The 23674-nt window shown below is 55.6% G+C and overlaps 1 protein-coding gene and 1 long non-coding RNA gene across 3 annotated transcripts; one reads left to right on the top strand and one right to left on the bottom strand.

The window, feature by feature from the left end:
* Positions 1-16420: 16420 nt before the first annotated feature.
* On the bottom strand, positions 16421-18993 carry LOC133229243 (uncharacterized). Its single transcript, XR_009730516.1, has 3 exons — positions 18820-18993; positions 17281-17499; positions 16421-16695 (listed from the first exon to the last, which is right to left on the bottom strand). It is a non-coding gene; the product is annotated as an uncharacterized LOC133229243 (long non-coding RNA).
* Positions 18994-19077: 84 nt separating this feature from the next.
* On the top strand, positions 19078-23575 carry LOC133229241 (protein DGCR6). 2 transcript variants are annotated; one of them, XM_061385761.1, is made up of 6 exons: positions 19165-19374; positions 19449-19609; positions 20231-20325; positions 21635-21735; positions 22598-22738; positions 23142-23277. In XM_061385761.1, the coding sequence occupies exons 1-5, from the start codon at positions 19265-19267 to the stop codon at positions 22722-22724; spliced, it is 594 nt and encodes a 197-aa protein (XP_061241745.1). In that variant the 5' UTR covers positions 19165-19264; the 3' UTR covers positions 22725-22738; positions 23142-23277. The 2 variants fall into 2 exon arrangements, with proteins under 2 accessions (XP_061241744.1, XP_061241745.1); XM_061385760.1 differs by lacking the exon at positions 20231-20325 and having other exon boundaries at positions 19078-19374; positions 23142-23575.
* The last annotated feature ends 99 nt before the right edge of the window (positions 23576-23674 follow it).

The following is a 23674-nucleotide window of genomic DNA, read 5'->3' as shown; positions in this document are numbered from 1 at the left end:
GCCAAGGCCTCCCGCGAGCGAGCGAGCGAGCGAGCGAGCGAGGAGAGAGCTCTGTCCGAGGGGGAAGGGAAGCGCCCCCTGCTCGGGCCGCATTCCCACGCTGTGCGTGTGCTTGGCCGCCCAGACTCAGCGAGCGCGGCACGGAGGGGAATCCGGGTCCCAGGGCCCGCCCGCCCGCCCGCCTGCCTGCCTGCCTGCCCCTGGCTCGGGGAGAGGCGGCTCCACCGCCAGCCAGCCAGCCAGCCAGCCAGCGTGTTTTCCCTCCGTGTGTGTGCCGAGAAAGCGGCCGCCAGACTGGGCTTCCCCGGAGCTCTCCTCCAGAGCAGAGACGTGTGTGTGGATGTGGTGTGGGGGGGGGGGGCCTTCCTTCCGTGCGTTTGGGCTCCGTAGCGGAGCCCCAGCGCAGGGGAACCAGCCGGCCCCTGAGCGGAGCGCGCCGGGCGGTGCTGTGTGCCCCGGCCTGCCTGGAAGCGCAGTAGTTCCCAGCACGCGGGAGAGGGGAGGGAGGGAGAGAGGGAGGGAGGGAGGCAGGCAGGCCGGCCGGCAGGCCGGCCGGCCGCCCGCCGGCGGGTGCTTGCTCGCGAGCGAGCCTGGATGGATGGGGAAAGAAGGACCGAGTGAGCTTCCACGCCGGCGGAGCTCCAGATCCGCGCCCGAGCGGGCGCGAGAGCGCGGAGCCCCGGCCGAGAGGCCGCCGCTCTGCCCTGGGGGAGCCTCGCCGAGCCGTTCCCGGCTTCTAGCGTTCGCGCCCGGGCGGGAGGGAAGGAAGGAAGGAAGGAAGGAAGGAAGGAAGGAAGGAAGGAGCAGGCCGGCTGCGGGAGTGTGGGAGTGTGGGAGACGTGACTGGGAGCCTGACCGGCCTCAGCTCCGCTCTGGCCTGCCTTCCCCTCGGACCTAGGAGCATTCGAGAACGACATGATTTCATCAGCGACACATAAATGAATGAATAAATAAATAAATAATTCGAAAATCAAACACTTAGAGAACTCCATGATTTAATCCGCGATAAATACATAAGTACATAATTCGAAAATCCAAACCTCCGACACAAAAGTCCCGGCCGCTTCCGGTCTTGGTCCCGCCCCTTCCGGCGCCGGCCCCGCCCCGCAAAAAAAGAGGCTGTCCCCCACCCTTGGCCGCTAGCGGCTCACCTGTACCTGCCTGTGACCCTACCTGGGGCTCGAACTCCTGACCTGCCTGCCTGCCTGCCTGCCTGACTCTATCCGCTACGCTACCGCGGCTAGCTTGCTCCGGACCGGGTTTCGGCCGCCCTTCAACCTCCGCCCCGCCCGCCCGCCCGCCTGCCTGCCTGCTCTCAATGCAGGTAAGCTCTTTAGCTTTAACCTAATCACGTGCTAACCTAATCACGCGCTAAATGAATCACGGCCTAATTGAATCATCCGCTAAACTAATCACGGCCTAATTGAATCACGGCCTAATTGAATCACGGCCTGATTGAATCACGGCCTGATCGAATCATGGCCTAATTGAATCATCCGCTAAACTAATCACGGCCTAATTGAATCACGGCCTAATTGAATCACGGCCTGATTGAATCACGGCCTAATTGAATCATCCCCTAAACTAATCACGGCCTAATTGAATCATCCGCTAAACTAATCACGGCCTAATTGAATCACAGCCTAATTGAATCACGGGCTAATTGAATCATCCGCTAAACTAATCACGGCCTAATTGAATCATCCCTTAATTTAATCATCCTCTAAACTAATCACGCGCTAAATTAATCATGGCATAACTGGAATTATAGCCACACCGTAGCCCCAACGATACCTCTAAAAGGACCCGAACCCTGACCCTCAGGCAGAGGCTAACCCGGCGTCGGGGGTGGGGGCTGCGGGGTGTCGGGGGGACGGGGTTCGCGAACCCTAACCCTAACCCTAACCCTAACCCTAACCCTCGGGGCCGGGGGTGCGGGGTGTCGGGGGGACGGGGTACGCGAACCCTAACCCTAACCCTAACCCTAACCCTCGGGGCCGGGGGTGCGGGGTGTCGGGGGGACGGGGTTCGCGAACCCTAACCCTAACCCTAACCCTAACCCACGGGGCCGGGGGTGCGGGGTGTCGGGGGGACGGGGTTCGCGAACCCTAACCCTAACCCTAACCCTAACCCTAACCCTAACCCTAACCCCGGGGCCGGGGGTGCGGGGTGTCGGGGGGACGGGGTTCGCGAACCCTAACCCTAACCCTAACCCTAACACTAACCCTAACCCTCGGGGCCGGGGGTGCGGGGTGTCGGGGGGACGGGGTTCGCGAACCCTAACCCTAACCCTAACCCTAACCCTAACCCTAACCCTAACCCTCGGGGCTGGGGGTGCGGGGTGTCGGGGGGACGGGGTTCGCGAACCCTAACCCTAACCCTAACACTAACCCTAACCCTAACCCTAACCCTAACCCTAACACTAACCCTAACCCTAACCCTAACCCTAACCCCGGGGCCGGGGGTGCGGGGTGTCGGGGGGACGGGGTTCGCGAACCCTAACCCTAACCCTAACCCTAACACTAACCCTAACCCTCGGGGCCGGGGGTGCGGGGTGTGGGGGGGACGGGGTTCGCGAACCCTAACCCTAACCCTAACCCTAACCCTAACCCCGGGGCCGGGGGTGCGGGGTGTGGGGGGGACGGGGTTCGCGAACCCTAACCCTAACCCTAACCCTACCCCTAACCCTAACCCTAACCCTGGGGGCGGGGGGTGGGGGGTGTGGGGGGGACGGGGTTCGCGAACCCTAACCCTAACCCTAACCCTAACCCTAACCCTAACCCTAACCCTCGGGGCTGGGGGTGCGGGGTGTCGGGGGGACGGGGTTCGCGAACCCTAACCCTAACCCTAACACTAACCCTAACACTAACCCTAACCCTCGGGGCCGGGGGTGCGGGGTGTCGGGGGGACGGGGTTCGCGAACCCTAACCCTAACCCTAACCCTAACCCTAACCCTAACCCTAACCCTCGGGGCTGGGGGTGCGGGGTGTCGGGGGGACGGGGTTCGCGAACCCTAACCCTAACCCTAACACTAACCCTAACCCTAACCTAACCCTAACCCTAACCCTCGGGGCCGGGGGTGCGGGGTGTCGGGGGGACGGGGTTCGCGAACCCTAACCCTAACCCTAACCCTAACCCTAACCCTAACCCTAACCCTCGGGGCCGGGGGTGCGGGGTGTCGGGGGGACGGGGTTCGCGAACCCTAACCCTAACCCTAACCCTAACCCTAACCCCGGGGCCGGGGGTGCGGGGTGTCGGGGGGACGGGGTTCGCGAACCCTAACCCTAACCCTAACCCTAACCCTAACCCTAACCCCGGGGCCGGGGGTGCGGGGTGTCGGGGGGACGGGGTTCGCGAACCCTAACCCTAACCCTAACCCTAACCCTAACCCTAACCCTAACCCTCGGGGCCGGGGGTGCGGGGTGTCGGGGGGACGGGGTTCGCGAACCCTAACCCTAACCCTAACCCTAACCCTAACCCTAACCCTAACCCTCGGGGCTGGGGGTGCGGGGTGTCGGGGGGACGGGGTTCGCGAACCCTAACCCTAACCCTAACACTAACCCTAACACTAACCCTAACCCTCGGGGCCGGGGGTGCGGGGTGTCGGGGGGACGGGGTTCGCGAACCCTAACCCTAACCCTAACACTAACCCTAACCCTAACCTAACCCTAACCCTAACCCTCGGGGCCGGGGGTGCGGGGTGTCGGGGGGACGGGGTTCGCGAACCCTAACCCTAACCCTAACCCTAACCCTAACCCTAACCCTCGGGGCCGGGGGTGCGGGGTGTCGGGGGGACGGGGTTCGCGAACCCTAACCCTAACCCTAACCCTAACCCTAACCCTAACCCTAACCCTCGGGGCTGGGGGTGCGGGGTGTGGGGGGGACGGGGTTCGCGAACCCTAACCCTAACCCTAACACTAACCCTAACACTAACCCTAACCCTCGGGGCCGGGGGTGCGGGGTGTCGGGGGGACGGGGTTCGCGAACCCTAACCCTAACCCTAACCCTAACCCTAACCCTAACCCCGGGGCCGGGGGTGCGGGGTGTCGGGGGGACGGGGTTCGCGAACCCTAACCCTAACCCTAACCCTAACCCTAACCCTAACCCTAACCCTCGGGGCCGGGGGTGCGGGGTGTCGGGGGGACGGGGTTCGCGAACCCTAACCCTAACCCTAACCCTAACCCTAACCCTAACCCTAACCCTCGGGGCTGGGGGTGCGGGGTGTCGGGGGGACGGGGTTCGCGAACCCTAACCCTAACCCTAACACTAACCCTAACACTAACCCTAACCCTCGGGGCCGGGGGTGCGGGGTGTCGGGGGGACGGGGTTCGCGAACCCTAACCCTAACCCTAACCCTAACCCTAACCCTAACCCCGGGGCCGGGGGTGCGGGGTGTCGGGGGGACGGGGTTCGCGAACCCTAACCCTAACCCTAACCCTAACCCTAACCCTAACACTAACCCTAAACCCGTGATTTAATCAGCGATAAATAAATAAATAATTCAAAAATCAAAACCCCTGCCCGAAAAAAGTCGCGGGCGCTTCCGGTCTCTGTCCCACCCCTTCCGGCGCCCGCCCCGCCCCGCAAAAAGAGAGGGTGTTCCTATCTTACCCCTAGCTCTAGGACCCTGCCTGCCTGCCTACCTACCTACCTACATCCTACACCCTACCTGGGATTCGAACTCCTGACCTGCCTGCCTAACCTGCCTGCCTGCCTGCCTGCCTGACTCTACCCGCTACGCTACCGCGGCTGGCTTGCTCCGGACCGGGTTTCGGCCGCCCTTCAACCTCCGCCCCGCCCGCCCGCTCTCAATGCAGGGAAGCTCTACGGCCTTAACCTAATCACGCGCTAAATGAATCATGGCCTAATTGAATCAGCCGCTGAACTCATCACGGCCTGATTGAATCACGGCCTGATTGAATCACGGCCTGATTGAATCGTCCCCTGAACGAATCACGGCCTGATTGAATCACCCCTTAATTGAATCACCCGCTAAACTCATCACGCCCTCACCTAATCGTGGCCTAAACTAATCATCCCCTGAGCTAATCATGACCCTACGCTTGCGGGTGTGGATTTCGGGGGGGTGGGGGGTGACTTGCCTCAGCTCCGCTCTCGCCTGCCTTCCCCCCTCGGACCTAGGAGAGCCGGGGCCTCCCGGCAGAGGGCTCCGGGCCCGCCCGGGCGTGTGTACAAACCGCCAAGGCCTCCCGCGAGCGAGCGAGCGAGCGAGCGAGCGAGGAGAGAGCTCTGTCCGAGGGGGAAGGGAAGCGCCCCCTGCTCGGGCCGCATTCCCACGCTGTGTGTGTGCTTGGCCGCCCAGACTCAGCGAGCGTGGCACGGAGGGGAATCCGGGTCCCAGGGCCCGCCCGCCCGCCCGCCCGCCTGCCTGCCTGCCTACCCCTGGCTCGGGGAGAGGCGGCTCCACCGCCAGCCAGCCAGCCAGCCAGCCAGCCAGCGTGTTTTCCCTCCGTGTGTGTGCCGAGAAAGCGGCCGCCAGACTGGGCTTCCCCGGAGCTCTCCTCCAGAGCAGACACGTGTGTGTGGATGTGGTGTGGGGGGCGCCTTCCTTCCGTGCGTTTGGGCTCCGTAGCGGAGCCCCAGCGCAGGGGAACCAGCCGGCCCCTGAGCGGAGCGCGCCGGGCGGTGCTGTGTGCCCCGGCCTGCCTGGAAGCGCAGTAGTTCCCAGCACGCGGGAGAGGGGAGGGAGGGAGAAAGGGGAGGGAGGGAGAGAGGGAGGGAGGGAGGGAGGGAGGCAGGCAGGCCGGCAGGCCGGCAGGCCGCCCGCCCGCCCGCCGGCGGGTGCTTGCTCGCGAGCGAGCCTGGATGGATGGGGGGGGGGGGGGAAGGACCGAGTGAGCTTCCACGCCGGCGGAGCTCCAGATCCGCGCCCGAGCGGGCGCGAGAGCGCGGAGCCCCGGCCGAGAGGCCGCCGCTCTGCCCTGGGGGAGCCTCGCCGAGCCGTTCCCGGCTTCTAGCGTTCGCGCCCGGGAAGGAAGGAAGGAGCAGGCCGGCTGCGGGAGTGTGGGAGTGTGGGAGACGTGACTGGGAGCCTGACCGGCCTCAGCTCCGCTCTGGCCTGCCTTCCCCTCGGACCTAGGAGCATTCGAGAACGACATGATTTCATCAGCGACACATTAAATGAATGAATAAATAAATAAATAATTCGAAAATCAAACACTTAGAGAACTCCATGATTTAATCCGCGATAAATACATAAGTACATAATTCGAAAATCCAAACCTCCGACACAAAAGTCCCGGCCGCTTCCGGTCTTGGTCCCGCCCCTTCCGGCGCCGGCCCCGCCCCGCAAAAAAAGAGGCTGTCCCCCACCCTTGGCCGCTAGCGGCTCACCTGTACCTGCCTGTGACCCTACCTGGGGCTCGAACTCCTGACCTGCCTGCCTGCCTGCCTGCCTGACTCTACCCGCTACGCTACCGCGGCTAGCTTGCTCCGGACCGGGTTTCGGCCGCCCTTCAACCTCCGCCCCGCCCGCCCGCCCGCCTGCCTGCCTGCTCTCAATGCAGGTAAGCTCTTTAGCTTTAACCTAATCACGTGCTAACCTAATCACGCGCTAAATGAATCACGGCCTAATTGAATCATCCGCTAAACTAATCACGGCCTAATTGAATCACGGCCTAATTGAATCACGGCCTAATTGAATCACGGCCTGATTGAATCACGGCCTGATCGAATCATGGCCTAATTGAATCATCCGCTAAACTAATCACGGCCTAATTGAATCACGGCCTAATTGAATCACGGCCTGATTGAATCACGGCCTAATTGAATCATCCCCTAAACTAATCACGGCCTAATTGAATCATCCGCTAAACTAATCACGGCCTAATTGAATCACAGCCTAATTGAATCACGGGCTAATTGAATCATCCGCTAAACTAATCACGGCCTAATTGAATCATCCCTTAATTTAATCATCCTCTAAACTAATCACGCGCTAAATTAATCATGGCATAACTGGAATTATAGCCACACCGTAGCCCCAACGATACCTCTAAAAGGACCCGAACCCTGACCCTCAGGCAGAGGCTAACCCGGCGTCGGGGGTGGGGGCTGCGGGGTGTCGGGGGGACGGGGTTCGCGAACCCTAACCCTAACCCTAACCCTAACCCTAACCCTAACCCTCGGGGCCGGGGGTGCGGGGTGTCGGGGGGACGGGGTTCGCGAACCCTAACCCTAACCCTAACCCTAACCCTCGGGGCCGGGGGTGCGGGGTGTCGGGGGGACGGGGTTCGCGAACCCTAACCCTAACCCTAACCCTAACCCACGGGGCCGGGGGTGCGGGGTGTGGGGGGGACGGGGTTCGCGAACCCTAACCCTAACCCTAACCCTAACCCTAACCCTAACCCTAACCCTAACCCTAACCCTAACCCCGGGGCCGGGGGTGCGGGGTGTCGGGGGGACGGGGTTCGCGAACCCTAACCCTAACCCTAACCCTAACACTAACCCTAACCCTCGGGGCCGGGGGTGCGGGGTGTCGGGGGGACGGGGTTCGCGAACCCTAACCCTAACCCTAACCCTAACCCTAACCCTAACCCTAACCCTCGGGGCTGGGGGTGCGGGGTGTCGGGGGGACGGGGTTCGCGAACCCTAACCCTAACACTAACCCTAACCCTAACCCTAACCCTAACCCTAACACTAACCCTAACCCTAACCCTAACCCTAACCCCGGGGCCGGGGGTGCGGGGTGTCGGGGGGACGGGGTTCGCGAACCCTAACCCTAACCCTAACCCTAACACTAACCCTAACCCTCGGGGCCGGGGGTGCGGGGTGTCGGGGGGACGGGGTTCGCGAACCCTAACCCTAACCCTAACCCTAACCCTAACCCTAACCCCGGGGCCGGGGGTGCGGGGTGTCGGGGGGACGGGGTTCGCGAACCCTAACCCTAACCCTAACCCTAACCCTAACCCTAACCCTAACCCTAACCCTCGGGGCTGGGGGTGCGGGGTGTCGGGGGGACGGGGTTCGCGAACCCTAACCCTAACCCTAACACTAACCCTAACACTAACCCTAACCCTCGGGGCCGGGGGTGCGGGGTGTCGGGGGGACGGGGTTCGCGAACCCTAACCCTAACCCTAACCCTAACCCTAACCCTAACCCCGGGGCCGGGGGTGCGGGGTGTCGGGGGGACGGGGTTCGCGAACCCTAACCCTAACCCTAACCCTAACCTTAACCCTAACCCTAACCCTCGGGGCCGGGGGTGCGGGGTGTCGGGGGGACGGGGTTCGCGAACCCTAACCCTAACCCTAACCCTAACCCTAACCCTAACCCTAACCCTAACCCTAACCTAACCCTAACCCTGACCCTGACCCTGACCCTGACCCTGACCCTGACCCTGACCCTGACCCTGACCCTCTAACCCTAACCCTAACCCTAACCCTAACCCTAACCCTAACCCTCTAACCCTAACCCTAACCCTAACCCTGGCCCTAACCCTAACCCTAACCCTAACCCTAACCCTAACCCCCTAACCCTAACCCCCTAACCCTAACCCCCTAACCCTAACCCTAACCCTAACCCTAAACCCTAACCCTAACCCTAACCCTAACCCCTAACCATTACTTCACAGGTGTGGATACGATGTTAACCAGCAAAGTAAGTGGAAAAAAACACCTGAATGGAAAAATAATAGGGGTTTTTCACAGTGCGATATTACTCACCCATATAGACCGAGCAAATAATGCCACATCCCGTCAAGGCAAGGAAACAGATAGGCTTGTAACAAGTAAAGAAGCAAATAATGCCACGTCCAGTCACAGGGAAGGAAGTAGGGACGATCGTAGCCAGTGAAGTATAGGAGACAAGGAGACACGTGTGTCATATGATGTCAATTTATGTGAAATCTAAAAATGAATACAAATGAACTTCCTGACCATAGAGACACAGTTCATCATACATGGGCGGAAAGCCTATGGCCCCAGAAAAGTAAAGAGTAGGACGCTGAGAAATGAGCTGATTCAGACTCATAGAGCCACTCTACTATTTATAAAATAAGCACCAAGGACCCACTCTAAAACACAAGGATCCCTACTTATCACATAACCTCTTGGGGAAAACCAAGAAAAGAACACATATAGATCTCTTTCCAAGCGAATCTTGTTGCTACCGGTCAAAAACGAAAAAAAACACCCACCCACAACATGTAATTCCCCTATATACTCCAGCGAAAATTACAGAAGCAAACCCACCCTCAACCAAAAAAAAAAGAAAGAAAGAGAAAAAAAAAGAAAAGCAAAAGCTGCCTCTATGCCCCTCATGGCCTGGTGACCTGGGCTGGTGTCACATTTCTGGAGGCTGAGCAGACTTAGGTCCAAAGCCTCCACTGTTGTGGGGCTCAGGGAGCCGGTAGAGTGTGGCAGGCAGTGTGCACCGCCCCCGCCCCCGACCCATATTCTCTCCCCTTGCTGCCACCTTGTGGCCGTTTTTCGTAGCAACTTGAAAAACTGAAGTGATGGACACTAATGTTCAGAAAGTCCGAGGCGCTGTAAGTAACATCACCTTTCCTCAAGAGATATCCTAGCGATGGTCACGAAAAATACTTCAAAACAGAGCAGGCTATTAAGAAGCCATATCAAGAAGCACGTTTATCTAAGTGTGAAAGTGTTAGTAATTCTGCTGCTGCTGCTAAGTCACTTCAGTCGTGTCCAACTCTGCGCGACCCCATAGGCGGCAGTTCACCAGGCTCCCCCGCCCCTGGGATTCTGCAGGCAAGAACACTGGAGTGGGTTGCCATTTCCTTCTCCAATGCATGACAGTGAAAAGTGAAAGTGAAGTCGCTCAGTCGTGTCCGACTCCAAGCGACCCCATGGACCACAGCCCACCAGACTCCTCCATCCATGGGATTTTCCAGGCAAAAGTACTGGAATGGGGTGCCATTGCCTTCTCCATTAGTAGCTCAGATGTGTCCAAATCTTCGCAACCACATGTGCTGTAGTAGCCCACCAGGCTCCTCTGTCCATGGGATTCTCCAGGCAAGAATACTGGAGTGGATTGCCATTCCCTTCTCTAGGAGGATCTCCAGGGATTGAACCTGGGTCTCCTGCATTGCAGGCAGATTCTTTACCACTGAGCCACAAGGGAAGCCCCTAAAGTTTATCTGAAAGTGAAAGTTGCTCAGTCGTGTCCGACTCTTTGTGACCCCATGGACTATACAGTCCATGAAATTCTCCAGGCCAGAATACTGCAGTGGGTAGCCTTTCCCTTCTCCAGGGGATTTTCCCAACCCAGGGATCGAACCCAGGTCTATCCTCATTGCAGGCAGATCCTTTACCAGCTGAGCCACCAGTGAAGCCCAAGAATACTGGAATGGGTAGCCTTTCCCTTCTCCAGCAGATCTTCCTGACCCAGCAATCAACCCGGGGTCTCCTGCATTGCAGGCAGATTCTTTACCAACTGAGCTATCAGAGAAGCACCTAAAGTTTATTTAAGCCATGTGATTTTTTTTTCAGTTTATGTAACAACCCTTAAAAAAAATGTCAAGATGTTAATATTGCAAAAAATTAGAAAAATGCAAATCAAAACAACAGCAAGGTATAACCTCGCACCAGTCAAAATGGCCATTGTCAGAAACTCTGCAAACTGTAAGGGCTGGTACCTCCCTTCACTGATGCTAGAAATATAACCTGGTAAAAGACACTGTGGAGGATAGTATGGAGGCTCCTGAAACCAAAAATGAGAATGAGGTTGGAATACCCCCTCTCACCAAACACAGACTCCAAGTATATAAAGATATAAATGTCAGAATGGATACTATGAAATTCTTGAGGAAAATATAGGCAGGACAGGGTTTGATGTAAATCACAGCAAGTTCTTCTTGGGTTCACCTCTTAGAGTAATGAAAACTAAACCAAAAATAATAAAAAGGAATCTAATTAACCTTAAAACTATTTGAACAGCAACAGAAACCCTAAACAAAAGACAAAGACAACCCTCAGAAAGGGGAAAAAATAGTTGTAAACAAGGATCAGTTCAGCTCAGTTGCTCAGCCGTGTCCAACTCTTTGTGACCCCATGGACTACAGCACACCAGGCTTCCCTGCCCATCACCAACTCCTGGAGCATACTCAAACTCATGCCCATTGAGTCAGTGATGCCATCCAACTATCTCATCCTCTGTCATCCCCTTCTCCTCCCACCTTCAAGCTTTCCCAGCATCAGAATCTTTTTAAATGAGACAGTTCTTTGCATCAGGTTGCCAAAGTATTGGAGCTTCAGCTTCAGCATCAGTCCTTCCAATGATTATTCAGGACTGATTTCCTTTAGGACGGACTGGTTGGATCCCCTTGCAGTCCAAGGGACTCTCTACAGTCTTCTCCAACACCACAATTCAAAAGCATCAATTCTTTGGCACTCAGCTTTCTTTATAGTCCAATTCTCACATCCATACATGACTACTGGAAAAGCCATTGCTTTGACTAGATGGACCTTTGCTGGCAAAGTAATGTCTCTGCTTTTTAATATGCTGTCTATATTGGTCATAGTTTTTTTTCCAAGGAGCCAGTGTCTTTTAATTTCATGGTTGCATTCACCATCTGCAGTGATTTTGGAGCCCCAAAAAATAAAGTCTGCCACTGTTTCCATTGTTTCCCCATCTATTTGCTATGAAGTGATGAGACCAGATGCCATGATCTTAGTTTTCTGAATGTTGGGTTTTAAGCCAACGGTTTCACTCTCTTCTTTCCATTTCGTCAAGAGGCTCTTTAGTTCTTCTTCGCTTTCTGCCATAAGGGTGGTGTCATCTGCATATCTGGGGTTATTGATATTTCTCCCAACAATCTTGACTCCAGCTTGTGCTTTATCCAGCCTGGCATTTCACATGATGTGCTCTGTATATAAGTTAAATAAGCAGGGTGACAATATACAACCTTGGTGTATTCCTTTCCCTATTTGGAACCAGTCTGTTGCTCCATGTTCTAACTGTTGCTTCCTTATCTGCAAAGTCACTGCAGATGGTGACTGCAGCCATGAAATTAAAAGACGCTTGCTCCTTGGAAGGAAAGGTAGGACCAACCTAGATAGCATATTCAAAAGCAGAGACATTATTTTGCCAACAAAGGTCCGTCTAGTCAAGGCTATGGTTTTTCCGGTGGTCATGTATGGATGTGAGAGTTGGACTGTGAAGAAAGCTGAGCGCCAAAGAATTGATGCTTTTGAACTGTGGTGTTGGAGAAGACTCTTGAGAGTCCCTTGGACTGCAAGGAGATCCAACCAGTCCATTCTAAAGGAGATCGGTCCTGGGTGTTCTTTGGAAGGACTGATGCTAAAGCTGAAACTCCAATACTTTGGCCACCTCATGCGAAGAGCTGACTCATTGGAAAAGACTCTGATGCTGGGAGGGATTGGGGGCAGGAGGAGAAGGGGATGACAGAGGATGAGATGGCTGGAGGGCATCACCAACTTGACGCATATGAGTTTGGGTGAACTCCGGGAGTTGGTGATGGACAGGGAGGCCTGTCATGCTGCAGTTCATAGGGTTGCAAAGAGTCGGACATGACTGAGTGACTGAAATGAACTATCTGCATACAGGTTTCTCAAGAGGCAGGTCAGGTGGTTTGGTATTCCCATCTTTTTAAGAATTTTCCACAATTTGTTGTGATCCACACAGTCAAAGGCTTTGGCATAGTCAATAAAGCAGAAGTAGATGTTTTTCTAGAACTGTCTTGCTTTTTTGATAATCCAACAGATGCTGGCAATTTGATCTCTTGTTCCTCTGCCTTTTCCAAATCCAGCTTGAACATCTGAAAGTTCACAGTTCACATACTGTTGAAGCCTGGCCTGGAGAATTTTAAGCCTCACTTTACTAGCATGTGAGATGAGTGCAATTGTGCGGTAGTTTGAGCATTCTTTGGCATTGCCTTTCTTTGGGATTGAAATGAAAACTGAATTTTTCCAGTCCTGGGCCACTGCTGAGTTTTCCGAATTTGCTGTCACATTGAGTGCAGAACTTTGACATCATCATCTTTTAGTATTTGAAATAACACAACTGGAATTCCATCACTTCCACTAGCTTTATTTGTAGTGATGCTTCCTAAGGTCCACTTGACTTTACATTCCAGGATGTCTGGCTCTAGGTGAGTGATCACACCATCGTGGTTATCTGGGTCACGAAGATCTTTTTTGTATAGTTCTTCTGTGTATTATTGCCATCTTTTTTTAATATCTTCTGCTTCTGTTAAATAAAGACACCCATAAGGAAATCATCTCCAGAAAATATAGTCAGATTGTGCAGCTCAATATCAAAAATACAAACAACTCAAGAAAAATATGTGCCTAAGATCAAAAAAGGACATTTCTGTGATGGAGTCATACATATTGCCATTAGGCACATGGAAAGATGCTCCCAGCATCACTAATTATTGGAGAAAGGCAAATCAAAAGTTCAATGAGGTATCACCTCACACCAGTCACAATGACCATCTCCAACTATCTCCAGCAATAAATCCTGGAGAGGGTGTGGAGAGAAGGAGTTGAGAATGTACGTTGGCACCTCCACTAGGGAGAAGAGTATGGAGGTTCTTGAAAAAGCTAAACAGTAAAACAGTTAGTAAAACAGCTAAGAAGTACCTTAGAACCCAGTGGTCCCAAATCTGGGCAGAGACCTGGACAAAACCAACATTTTAAAACACAGGGGTAGCCCTGTGATCACGGCTGTGCTAGGTACCATAGCCAAGACACAGAACCACCTAAGCGTAGAGGGACTGCTGGACGGTTACCGACAGTGGGGCACACACGGTGCAATACTGCTCAGCCGTAAAGGGGAGGAAACCATGCCACATGGAGCCACCGGGGAGAAAGCAGAGATGGTCCCACCAAGGGGAGTGAGGGAGACAGGGAGAGACAAGGGCCATAGGGTATCACTTCTAGTTAAATCTAAAAATGGACAGAAATGAGCTTCTTTACCAAACAGAAACAAACTCACACGCTCTGAAGAGAAACTTATGGTCACCAAAAACAAAAGGTGTGGGGCAGGGAGAAACGAGCTGTTTTAGACTAACATATACACACTACCATTTATAAAACAAGCCACAAGGACCCACAATGTAACACAAGCAACCTCACTCAACGCTCTCCAGTAACCTATGTGGGAAAAGAACCCCAAAAAGAATGTAAATACGTCTATATATAAATGACTCAAGTTGCTGTAGACTGAAAAAAGAAAAAAAAAAAACACACAACATTGCAATCCACCTACACGCGCTCAGACATTCGGTCGTGCCCGACTCTTTGTGACCTGCCAGGATACACTCCAATTAAAACGATCGGACAGAAACAGAAAAAGGTAAAGGAAAAATGTGCTGATTCTATTTCCCTCAGGCCATGGTGACTTGGGCTGGACCGGAGTCGCCCCCTGGAGCCTGGGCAGGCCTGGGTCCCCAGTCTGCAGTGTTGGGGACTGAGGGAGCTGGCGAATAACAAGGGGAATATCCTGATTCGCCTTTGCCCCAAAGCGAATCCCCAGATGCCAAACCACCACCCCAGAGCCCTGCCCCTACACTGCGGCCCTCTCCCGTCCGCTTGGAGGCAGGATGCAACTAGGGTGCCCGGGGCCCACCCCACGTTCACTCTGGGCCCCACCCACAGGGGCCGCACCTGCCTGCAGGTGAACCGCAGAACAAAACTCCTGTTCACCCACGTGGCCCAGTCTCAGCCTCCAGGCAGGGGCAGGTCAGGGAGGCGGGCTCGGCCTTCCTCCAGTGAGAAGTGGAATATTTCCAGCCATATATCTGGAAATAAGGATGTCACAGTCATCAGAGATTGCAGCCCTCCAAGGTGAGCTGGTGAGCTCTCAGGGCACTCAGGAGGGAGAAGAGTACCCGTCATCTAGCAGGAGATAGACCAGCCAACAGTGGTCATGCATGGATGTGAGAGTTGGACTCCAAAGAAAGCTGAGCGTCGCAGAATTGATGGCTTTGAACTATGGTGTTGGAGAAGACTCTTGAGAGTCCCTTGGACTGCAAGGGGATCCAACCAGTCCATCCTAAAGGAAATCAGTCCTGAATATTCATTGGAAGGACTGATGCTAAAGCTGAAGCTCCAATACTTTGGCCACCTGATGCAAAGAACTGACACATTGGGAAAGACCCTGATGCTGGGGAAAATTGAAGGCAGGAGGAGGAGGGGACGACAGAGGATGAGAAGGTTGGATGGCATCACCGACTCAAAGGACATGAGTTTGAGTAAACTCCGGGAGTTGATGATGGACAGAGAGGCCTGGTGTGCTTCAGTCCATGGGGTCACAAAGAGTTGGACACAACTGAGCAACTGAACTGAACCAAACTGAACTGAAAACAAGTCAATCCTAAGGGAAATCAACCCTAAATACTCATTGGAAGGACTGATGCTGAAGCTGAAGCTCCAATACTTCGGCCACCTGATGCAAAAAGCCAATTCATTAGAAAAGACCCTGATGCCGGGCAGGAGGAGACAGGGGTGACAGAATAAGATGGTTGGATGGCATCACTGACTCAGTGGACATGAGTTTGAGCAAACTCCAGGAGATAATGAAGGACAGGGAAGCCTGGCATGCTGCAGTCCATGGGGTTGAAGAGAGTCAGACATGACTGACAGACTGAACAACAAGAAAAAAAACAGCCATCAAGCTGCGTCCGCTTTTAAGGTGAGCCCAAGGGACCTCAGAAGGTGAAAAGCACAGGATACTGGCCCAGGATAGCTGAGAAGTAAATGAAAGAAACAATTTCAGTGAGCCCAGACTCTTGCCTCTTCCCATACATAGAGAAACACTACATTCCTTAACTTGGGATATCTGCTTTTCTTTAATTAACAGTCATCTTTGATGTTAAACTACCTGCCCCTGGTTGCAGAGCTTCTATGTAACCTGGCTCCCCTCCTCGGAGCAGTCCTCTCAGGGTCACTTGAGATGCAGTCTCTTGGGCTTTGAGTCCTAAAAGTTTCTGCTGAATAAAGCAACTCTCAACTTTTGGGTTGTGGATATTGTTTTAAGTCAATGCTCCAGTGGAAGAATCCAGACCAAGCTGCCCTCTCAGGTCAGCAGAAATCCTGGGCCCTCAAAACGCTTCTACTGCCTCCAGTAAACTGAGGAAATTCAAACTAAATTCAAGCCAAATATCCCATGACTTCTCCAAAATAGTTATGGAACAATTAACTGGAAACTATATGAAATGAAATTACTGTAAATACAAACTTGAAAACTTTACACCAAATTCACTCAAACTGATTAAGACATTTATAACTCAAAATCATCAAAATTACAAAGAAACAAGAAAATCTACATGATGTGGGGTCTGATCCATAGATCACAAGCTTTGAGTTTTAATACACAAAAAGCCAGTCCATGTGAGAAAAAACATTGTGGACTTTGTAAAGTTAAAGCTGTCTACTAAGAAAGATACTGACTTTAAAAAAAAAAAAAATGCACAGCCTGAGAGTTGCAAGTCAAATTTTATTTGGGACAAAATGAGGACTGCAGCCCAAGAGCCAGCCCCTCAGTTAAGTCTGAGGAACTGTTCCAAAGAGGGGTGGGGGGAGGCAGGCAAGGGGGTCAGTATATATATATGTGATTTGGGTGAAGGGGAGACACGAGCGATCAGGCACATATTCTCTCAAACATGTGGTTTCTGCTAGGTTTCTGCAGGTCTCATGGAGCCTTTGCTGGTCGCAAGGAGCAGTCGCCACCATGAAGGGTTTTACTGCTTTTCTATAGATGAGGAGACACAAGAACTGGGATCATAAAATCAGCTCCTGAGAATGCCTATCTGAAGACTTATCCTGTTAGGTTCCCTCCCCGACCCCACCCCAGCTCTGAAGGCCCCGTTCCTGCTCTCCACCCTGAACCCCTTTCAGGGAGAGTTAAAGGTCAGCAGCTAGCACAGGCTTTAATCCTCGTGCAGTAGATGGCGGCGCCCACAGCAGGCGCCACTTTGTAGTTGACAAAGACATTATTCCAAAAGTCCAAAGGCAAGACACAAACTGGGAGGAAAATATTTCTAAACCACATGTCCAAGAGAGGAGTTGGGTTCAAATGTTACCGAAAGAAGTGTGGTGGGAGCCAGCTACTCGCCACTCAAAAGCCCCATAAATAGCCCAGGTTGGTGGAAAGGAAAATTTGCTTTATTTCAGGTACCAGCAACCGGCAGCAGGGGGTGGGGGTGGGGGGGAGGGTGGTGGACATCTGTCCAGAGGCCCCTCTACCCCCGACAAGCAAGGGATGAGAGCTTTTATGGACAGAACTGGGGTGGGGGGCGGCTACATCCAGAACAGCACAGTCATCTCTAACGATCACCTTCAGCTGGTCATCAGTGGTCCGACCAGCGTCACCTTGGTTGTTTTAGGTACTTCGTCTTTAGGCCCAGGGTCCATTTGTTCCCATTTCTTTGCAGTCAATTCTCAGAATTGTGGCAGCTCATGTCCTGGGTTCAGCCTGATCATCATGTAGTGAACTTCTCTTCCTAGGGTTTCAGTATCTGTAAGACAGCTCACAGGATGTGGCTCAGAATATTATCTACAGCCCTTGAGAAATAAGTAAAGGTCCTCTACTATGCTTAATGACTGCATTACTACTATTATTTAGTCTCCTTTGATTGTTTTCCTTTGTTTCAGCATTTCTCATTTCTCAAGTGAAACTTATTCTTTGACTAAAGTTTTCCACAGACTAAAGGCAGGCAGCGGAGAAGGCAATGGCACCCCGCTCCAGTACTCTTGCCTGGAAAATCCCATGGACGGAGGAGCCTGGAAGGCTGCATTCCATGGGGTCGCTAGGAGTTGGACACAACTGAGTGTCTTCACTTTCACTTTTCACTTTCATGCATTGGAGAAGGAAATGGCAACCCACTCCAGGGTTCTTGCCTGGAGAATCCCAGGGACGGGGAGGCCTGGTGGGCTGCCGTCTATGGGGTCGCACAAAGTCCGACACGACTGAAGCGACTTAGCAGCAAAGGTAGGCAGGGGACATGGTGGGGGCGAGCAAGGACCACAGGCTCCTGCTCTGTTTCATAAATAGACAAAAACCTCTAAAACAAACCCATGTTAAAAAATGGGTGTGGATCAAACACACACCTGGCCAAAAAAAAGACTTACACATAGTAAAAATCATACAAAAATTATACAAAAATATCATTTGTTGCTGCTGCTGCTGCTAAGTCACTTCAGTCGTGTCCGACTCTGTGCTACCCCATAGAGGGCAGCCCATTAGGCTCCTCTGTCCCTGGGATTCTCCAGGCAAGAATACTGGAGTGGGTTGCCATTTCCTTCTCCAATGAATGAAAGTGAAAAGTGAAAGTGAAGTTGCTCAGTCGTGCCCGACTCTTAGCGACCCCATGGGCTGCAGCCTACCAGGCTCCTCCGTCCATGGGATTTTCCAGGCAAGAGTACTGGAGTGGGGTGCCATTGCCTTCTCTGACAAAAATATCATACTACCAGGGAATTACAAATTAAAATCATGAGATACCACAGCACACCTATTAGGACTGCTGCTGCTGCTGCTGCTGCTAAGTCGCTTCAGTCGAATCCGACTCTGTGCGACCCCATAGACGGCAGCCGGGCACCAGGCTCCCAGTCCCTGGGATTCTCCAGGCAAGAACACTGGAGTGGGCTAAACTTCAAATATATGACCAAATCAACCGCCGGAGGGTGAGGGACGACAGGAACCTCCCTCAGTGCTGCTGGGACGTAGGTACAACCACCTCGTAAGACAGCTGGGAGGTGTGTTCTAAAGCTAAACAACACGATCCAACAATCATGCTTTCACTTTTTAATTAACTGCTTTGAAAATCTATCTCCAAATTCAAACAAGAATGCAGTTACACCCAGCAGCACTACTCACAATAGGCAGGGTGCAGAGCCGGCCGCAGGGTAAGGGGCGAGACGGGGTAAGGGGTTGGGGGGAGGGTAAAGGGCGGGGAGGGGCGGGACGGTAAGGGACGGGGCGGGCAGAATAAAGGGCGGGGCGGGTAAGGGGTGGGGCGGAGGGTAAAGGGCGGGGCGGCTGGGTAAGGGGTGTGGCGGGGCTTCAGGGTAGGGGCTGGGTGTGGACGGGGCGGAAGGGTGTGCGCCGGGGGCCGAGTAAGGGGCGGGGCCCCGGGTAGGGGCGGGGCCAATGCGGGCTGCTCCTCGGAGCCTTCTCCAGGGCAGGGCAGCCCTCCTTCCGGTGAGGCGAGAGCGAGCCGTGGTTTGTCTGGAACTGTTGTGAAAGGGGGCGTGGCGCGCCGCGCTGCGCTCTGACGTAACAGGACCGCGACGTTTGCGCGGCGGCCGGCGGCGCGGGCGCCATGGAGCGCTGCTCGGGCGCTTTGGAGGAGGCGGCAGACGGGGCCCGGCAGCAGGAGCGGCACTACCAGTTGCTGTCGGCGCTGCAGGGCCTGGTCAAGGAGCTGCCCAGGTGCGCGGCCGCTGGGGCGGGCGGGCCGGGGGGCCGAGCGGGCGGGCCGCGGGCTCACCGCGCTCCGCCCGCAGCTCCTTCCAGCAGCGCCTGTCCTACACCACGCTCAGCGACCTGGCCCTGGCGCTGCTCGACGGCACCGTGTTCGAGATCGTCCAGGGGCTGCTGGAGATCCAGCACCTCACCGAGAAGAGCCTGTACAACCAGCGCCTGCGGCTGCAGAACGAGCACCGAGGTGCGCGGGGGCGGGGGCGGCCTGCCCGGGCTGCTTGGTCTCGGGCGGAGCCCTTCCCCGGGTTCCGCTCGGCAGCAGCCCCTGAAATCGACCTCATTGAGGGCGCGGGGCTTGATGACAGATGGGATCCAGTCAGCTTCCCTTTGTCAGGTGCAGTGTGACCTTCGCGCGGGACCCCCAGAGACGCTCTCACCCACTCCCAGGCGAGATCTTGGCTCTGGCTGTGGCAGTAGGCCGCCCGCGGCGTTGGCAGCTTTGCAGCTCCCGATAGGGCCCTTTCCCCCTCCAAGGTGCATCAGGTTCCCATTCACGGAGCCCCGAAGCACCCTCTGGGCCCTGAAAACGCGTCCCCTGGAGCCACACGCTGGGCAAAACCTCCTGCGCCTTGGCCCCTCCCAGGCATCCCTACAGGGGTGGGAGCGGCCTCCGGAGCCCCTTCCAGCGGGGTGTGCCGGGCTGCTCTTCCGGCTCCCTCAGATTTCTCACCTTTGTCATTTTTTTTTACCCAACTTTATTTTAAAAATAAACAGGGAAGTTGAAAGTACACTATAATGAATATCCATACGTTCTCCAGCTCCACTCAGTAATTAAAGTTTTGACAAAGTTCTTTTTGTCCATCAGTGTATGCAACACCGCACTACTTCCCCAGAAGCCCTCAGCATTCCTCTAGACCAAGGTTTTCAATAGCAGCGCTGCTGGAATCTGTAGCTGGACAGGTCTTCATAGTTCTTTGTAAAACATTAAACAGCATCCCTGGCTTCTATACTAGACAACAGTGGCACCTTCCCCCAGAGCCGACAGCCAAGAATGTCTCCGGACACCCTTGGGGTCAGCCTTGGTCCAATGTTAGAACCAGGGATCTAGAACAAGAACACTGCTGTGTAACCACAATGGATAGAAATCAGTCATTCCAGGGAGCGTTCTGACGTTCAGACACACCAATTATCCAATAATCCTCAGATTATGCACTGACAAGGATCCAGGGTGTGGTTGTGCATTGCAGTTGGGCCTCTGCTTCTGAAAGAATTCCCACCATTCACTGTGGTGCTGACTTTTTGAAGAGTCCGGGGCATTCTGCCTTAGAACATCCCCACTCTGGATCTGATGGACTGCCTCACGCTGACGTCATCCCTCCCTGTTCACCTTCTGTGCTCCCTGTGACCTGGGCAGTGTGATGATGCGCCCACTAAACGTTTGTGGCAAAAGTGCCTCCTGGTGACATGAGGTCCCTTCCCTGTGGGGTGGGTTTGATGGATGTCTGTCCCCAGATAAGTGCATCTATGTCAGGAATGGATGTTGGGTTTTGTCAAAGCTTTTTTTCTGCATCTTTTGAAATGATCAAGTGGCTTTTTGGTGACTAGAGTGAATTAACAGTATTTTTTAAATTCCTGGGATAAACAGCATTCCTGGGATAAATCCTACTTGGTCATCATGTCCTTGGGCCCCCTCGGGTCTGTGCCACCCTACTCCCTTGGGAGCTATGGACAGGGTGTGCAGGGTGGCTCTGCCCCTCCGCCAACCAAGGAGAGCAGAGGAGGAGTGACTGCCGTGCCCTGGAGCAGAGGCCATCCTGCTTGTGCCCCTTTCCTGGGCCCTGGCCTGCATGGTCTCTGGGACATCTCAGTGGATATCCCATGGATGACAGGCAGGTCACGCCGGACTCCTGGCCTGTAGCCATGTGAGGCTAGAAACCTCCAGCCCGCAGTCTCCCCCACCCCCATCTTCCAATTCCCTGTGCTCAAGCTGTGGCCCTGGCTCCACCCTCACCCCACATGCCTGGCCTCCCCCTCCTCTAGGACCCTGGAGCCCTGCTGCTGCAGACCGCCATACCCTGGCTGAGGGTAGGCCCGAGTGGGCTGGGGGCTGTGTGTCCAGAGCTCCACCCACTACCCGGTTCAGGCCTCCACATCCCCACGGCTGGCCTGCTGCCTGTGGTGCTGGGACAGCCGGAGCACGCCCTTGCCTCCTCACCCCTCCTCACCCTCTGCCACCTGACGGTGCCTCTCTGGTCTCGTCCTCTCCCAGTGCTCAGGCAGGCGCTGCGGCAGAAGCACCAGGAAGCCCAGCAGGCCTGCCGGCCCCACAACCTGCCTGTGCTCCAGGCGGCCCAGCAGCGTGAGCTCGAGGTAGGGGTATGGGCATGAGGGGGGCCCACCTGCGCTCTGCTGACAGGGCTGTGTGGAGGGGATCGGAGTGGCGTGGGAACCAGCCTGGGCCACAGGCTGGGGTGGGCCGCGAGGGCCTGACGCGCCCGCGTGTTGCTCTTTGGGTGGGTATGCTTAGCATGGGTACCACAAAGGCCTGACGTGCCCATGTATTGCTCTTCGCTGGGGGGTGTGCATTTGGCATGGGTGAAGAATGTGTGGTGCCCCCACCCCCTTCACCTGCTCCCCCAGACCACAGTTCCTCAGCCTTGGCCTGTGCAGGGCAGGTATGAATGGGAGCCACTGTGCCCCATGGCCACAGAGACGCGAGGACAGTGGTGGGAGGATGGAGCCACCAAGTCCTGTTCCCAAGTGGACAGGAACAACCCAGAGGCCCACCCACAACCAAGAACCCCCAGGGGAGGGTGCATGCCCAGACCAGCACAGGGTCCCAAGGCAGCCCCAAGCCAGGGCATGCAGGAAGGAGGTGCTGAGCGGGGCGGTGGCAGCTCTAGTGGGAGGAGACACGCAGAGGCTGAGAGACGGCAGTCAGCTGGACAGCCGGCAGAGGTGGGGCCAGCATCTGGCCACTCATGGTGGTCCGTGCCAGGTGGCACCCGGCAGAGCAAAGGGAGGACACCTGGCAGGAGGTGGGGAAGAAGGGTGTTGGGAGCAGGGCTCTGGGGGAAGGGAGGGTCGCAGGTGCGGTGCATACACCATCCTTAGTCTTGAAGCTGGAGCAACTGGGGAGGGGAGAGGGGCCAGAGGTGGCAGGCCAGGAGTGTGTCTGCAGCATCGGTGGGCGGACAGGAGGCTGAGCCCTGAGCCGCCCTGTCCGTGGCAGGCGGTGGAACACCAGATCCGTGAGGAGCAGCGAGCGATGGACCAGAAGATCGTGCTGGAGCTGGACCGGAAGGTGGCGGACCAGCAGAGCACACTGGAGAAGGCAGGGGTGGCTGGCTTCTACGTGACCACCAACCCACAGGTCAGTGCCGTGGGCCTCGCCTGGCACAGCCTAGGGGCTACTGGTCCCCAAAGGCCACATCCCCTCTGGGGGTCTAGCTGGTCGCTGAGGGGCCTCTGCTGCCAGAGGACAAGCCAGCTGCCTGCAGGGCATCGCCCACCTTGCTCAGGCCTGCTGTGCCCCACAGGGCCCTCATCTGCAGTTCCCTGCATCCCTGCGTACCTCCACGTGTGCCAAGCCAGGGCAGCTGCAAACGCTGCAGCTTCAGCCCTTTCTGGCAGGCAGTGGCCAGACTTCCCCCACGGGCTCCCTACCTAGTGCCCCCTCGACCCTGATGGTCACCTCAAGTGCCTGGGGAAAGGAGGCTGCTTCCCTGGGCTCTGCCAGGGCTGAGGCGGACCCCCTGGGCCCATCTGCACCCCAGGAGCTGACCCTGCAGATGAACCTCCTGGAGCTCATCCGGAAGCTGCAGCAAAGGGGCCGACAGGCAGGGAAGGTGGCCCTGTGAGCCTGCCCGCCCTTGACCGCCGCCCGTCCCAGCCGGGAGCACCACCCCGTCCCACAGCGACCACAGGCAGCAGACAGCCCCTGGCACTGGTCTTCCTGAAGCGTGGCCACCACCCTCCCAGCAGCCTGCAGGAGGGGCACCCTGTGAGAAGCCAAGTGGACCACACCGCCCTTGCCCCCAACCCGGGCTGCTGAGAGCGGGCAGGCAAAGGGCACAGCAGACGCAGCTGTCTGGCTGCCTGCCCTGGCCTACCTCTTGGCCCCTCCCTCGGTAGGTGCAGCCCCTGAGAGGGACAGGCTCCCAAACTGCGTGTGACCCCGAGAAATAAAGCTGCCTCAGCGTCGCCTGCACATGGCTTGTGTGACAGTCTGTGGAGCCAGTCATGACCGGGCCCACACAACCCTCGTCTGGGGGCTCTGTGGTCTACAGAAGTTAGAAGATGCCCCCAC

Source organism: Bos javanicus, chromosome 17 (assembly GCF_032452875.1).
Source record: "Bos javanicus breed banteng chromosome 17, ARS-OSU_banteng_1.0, whole genome shotgun sequence".
Lineage (NCBI taxonomy): Eukaryota > Metazoa > Chordata > Mammalia > Artiodactyla > Bovidae > Bos > Bos javanicus.
Note: the sequence above shows the minus strand (reverse complement) of the source record. Positions and strands in the feature narration are given on the sequence as shown.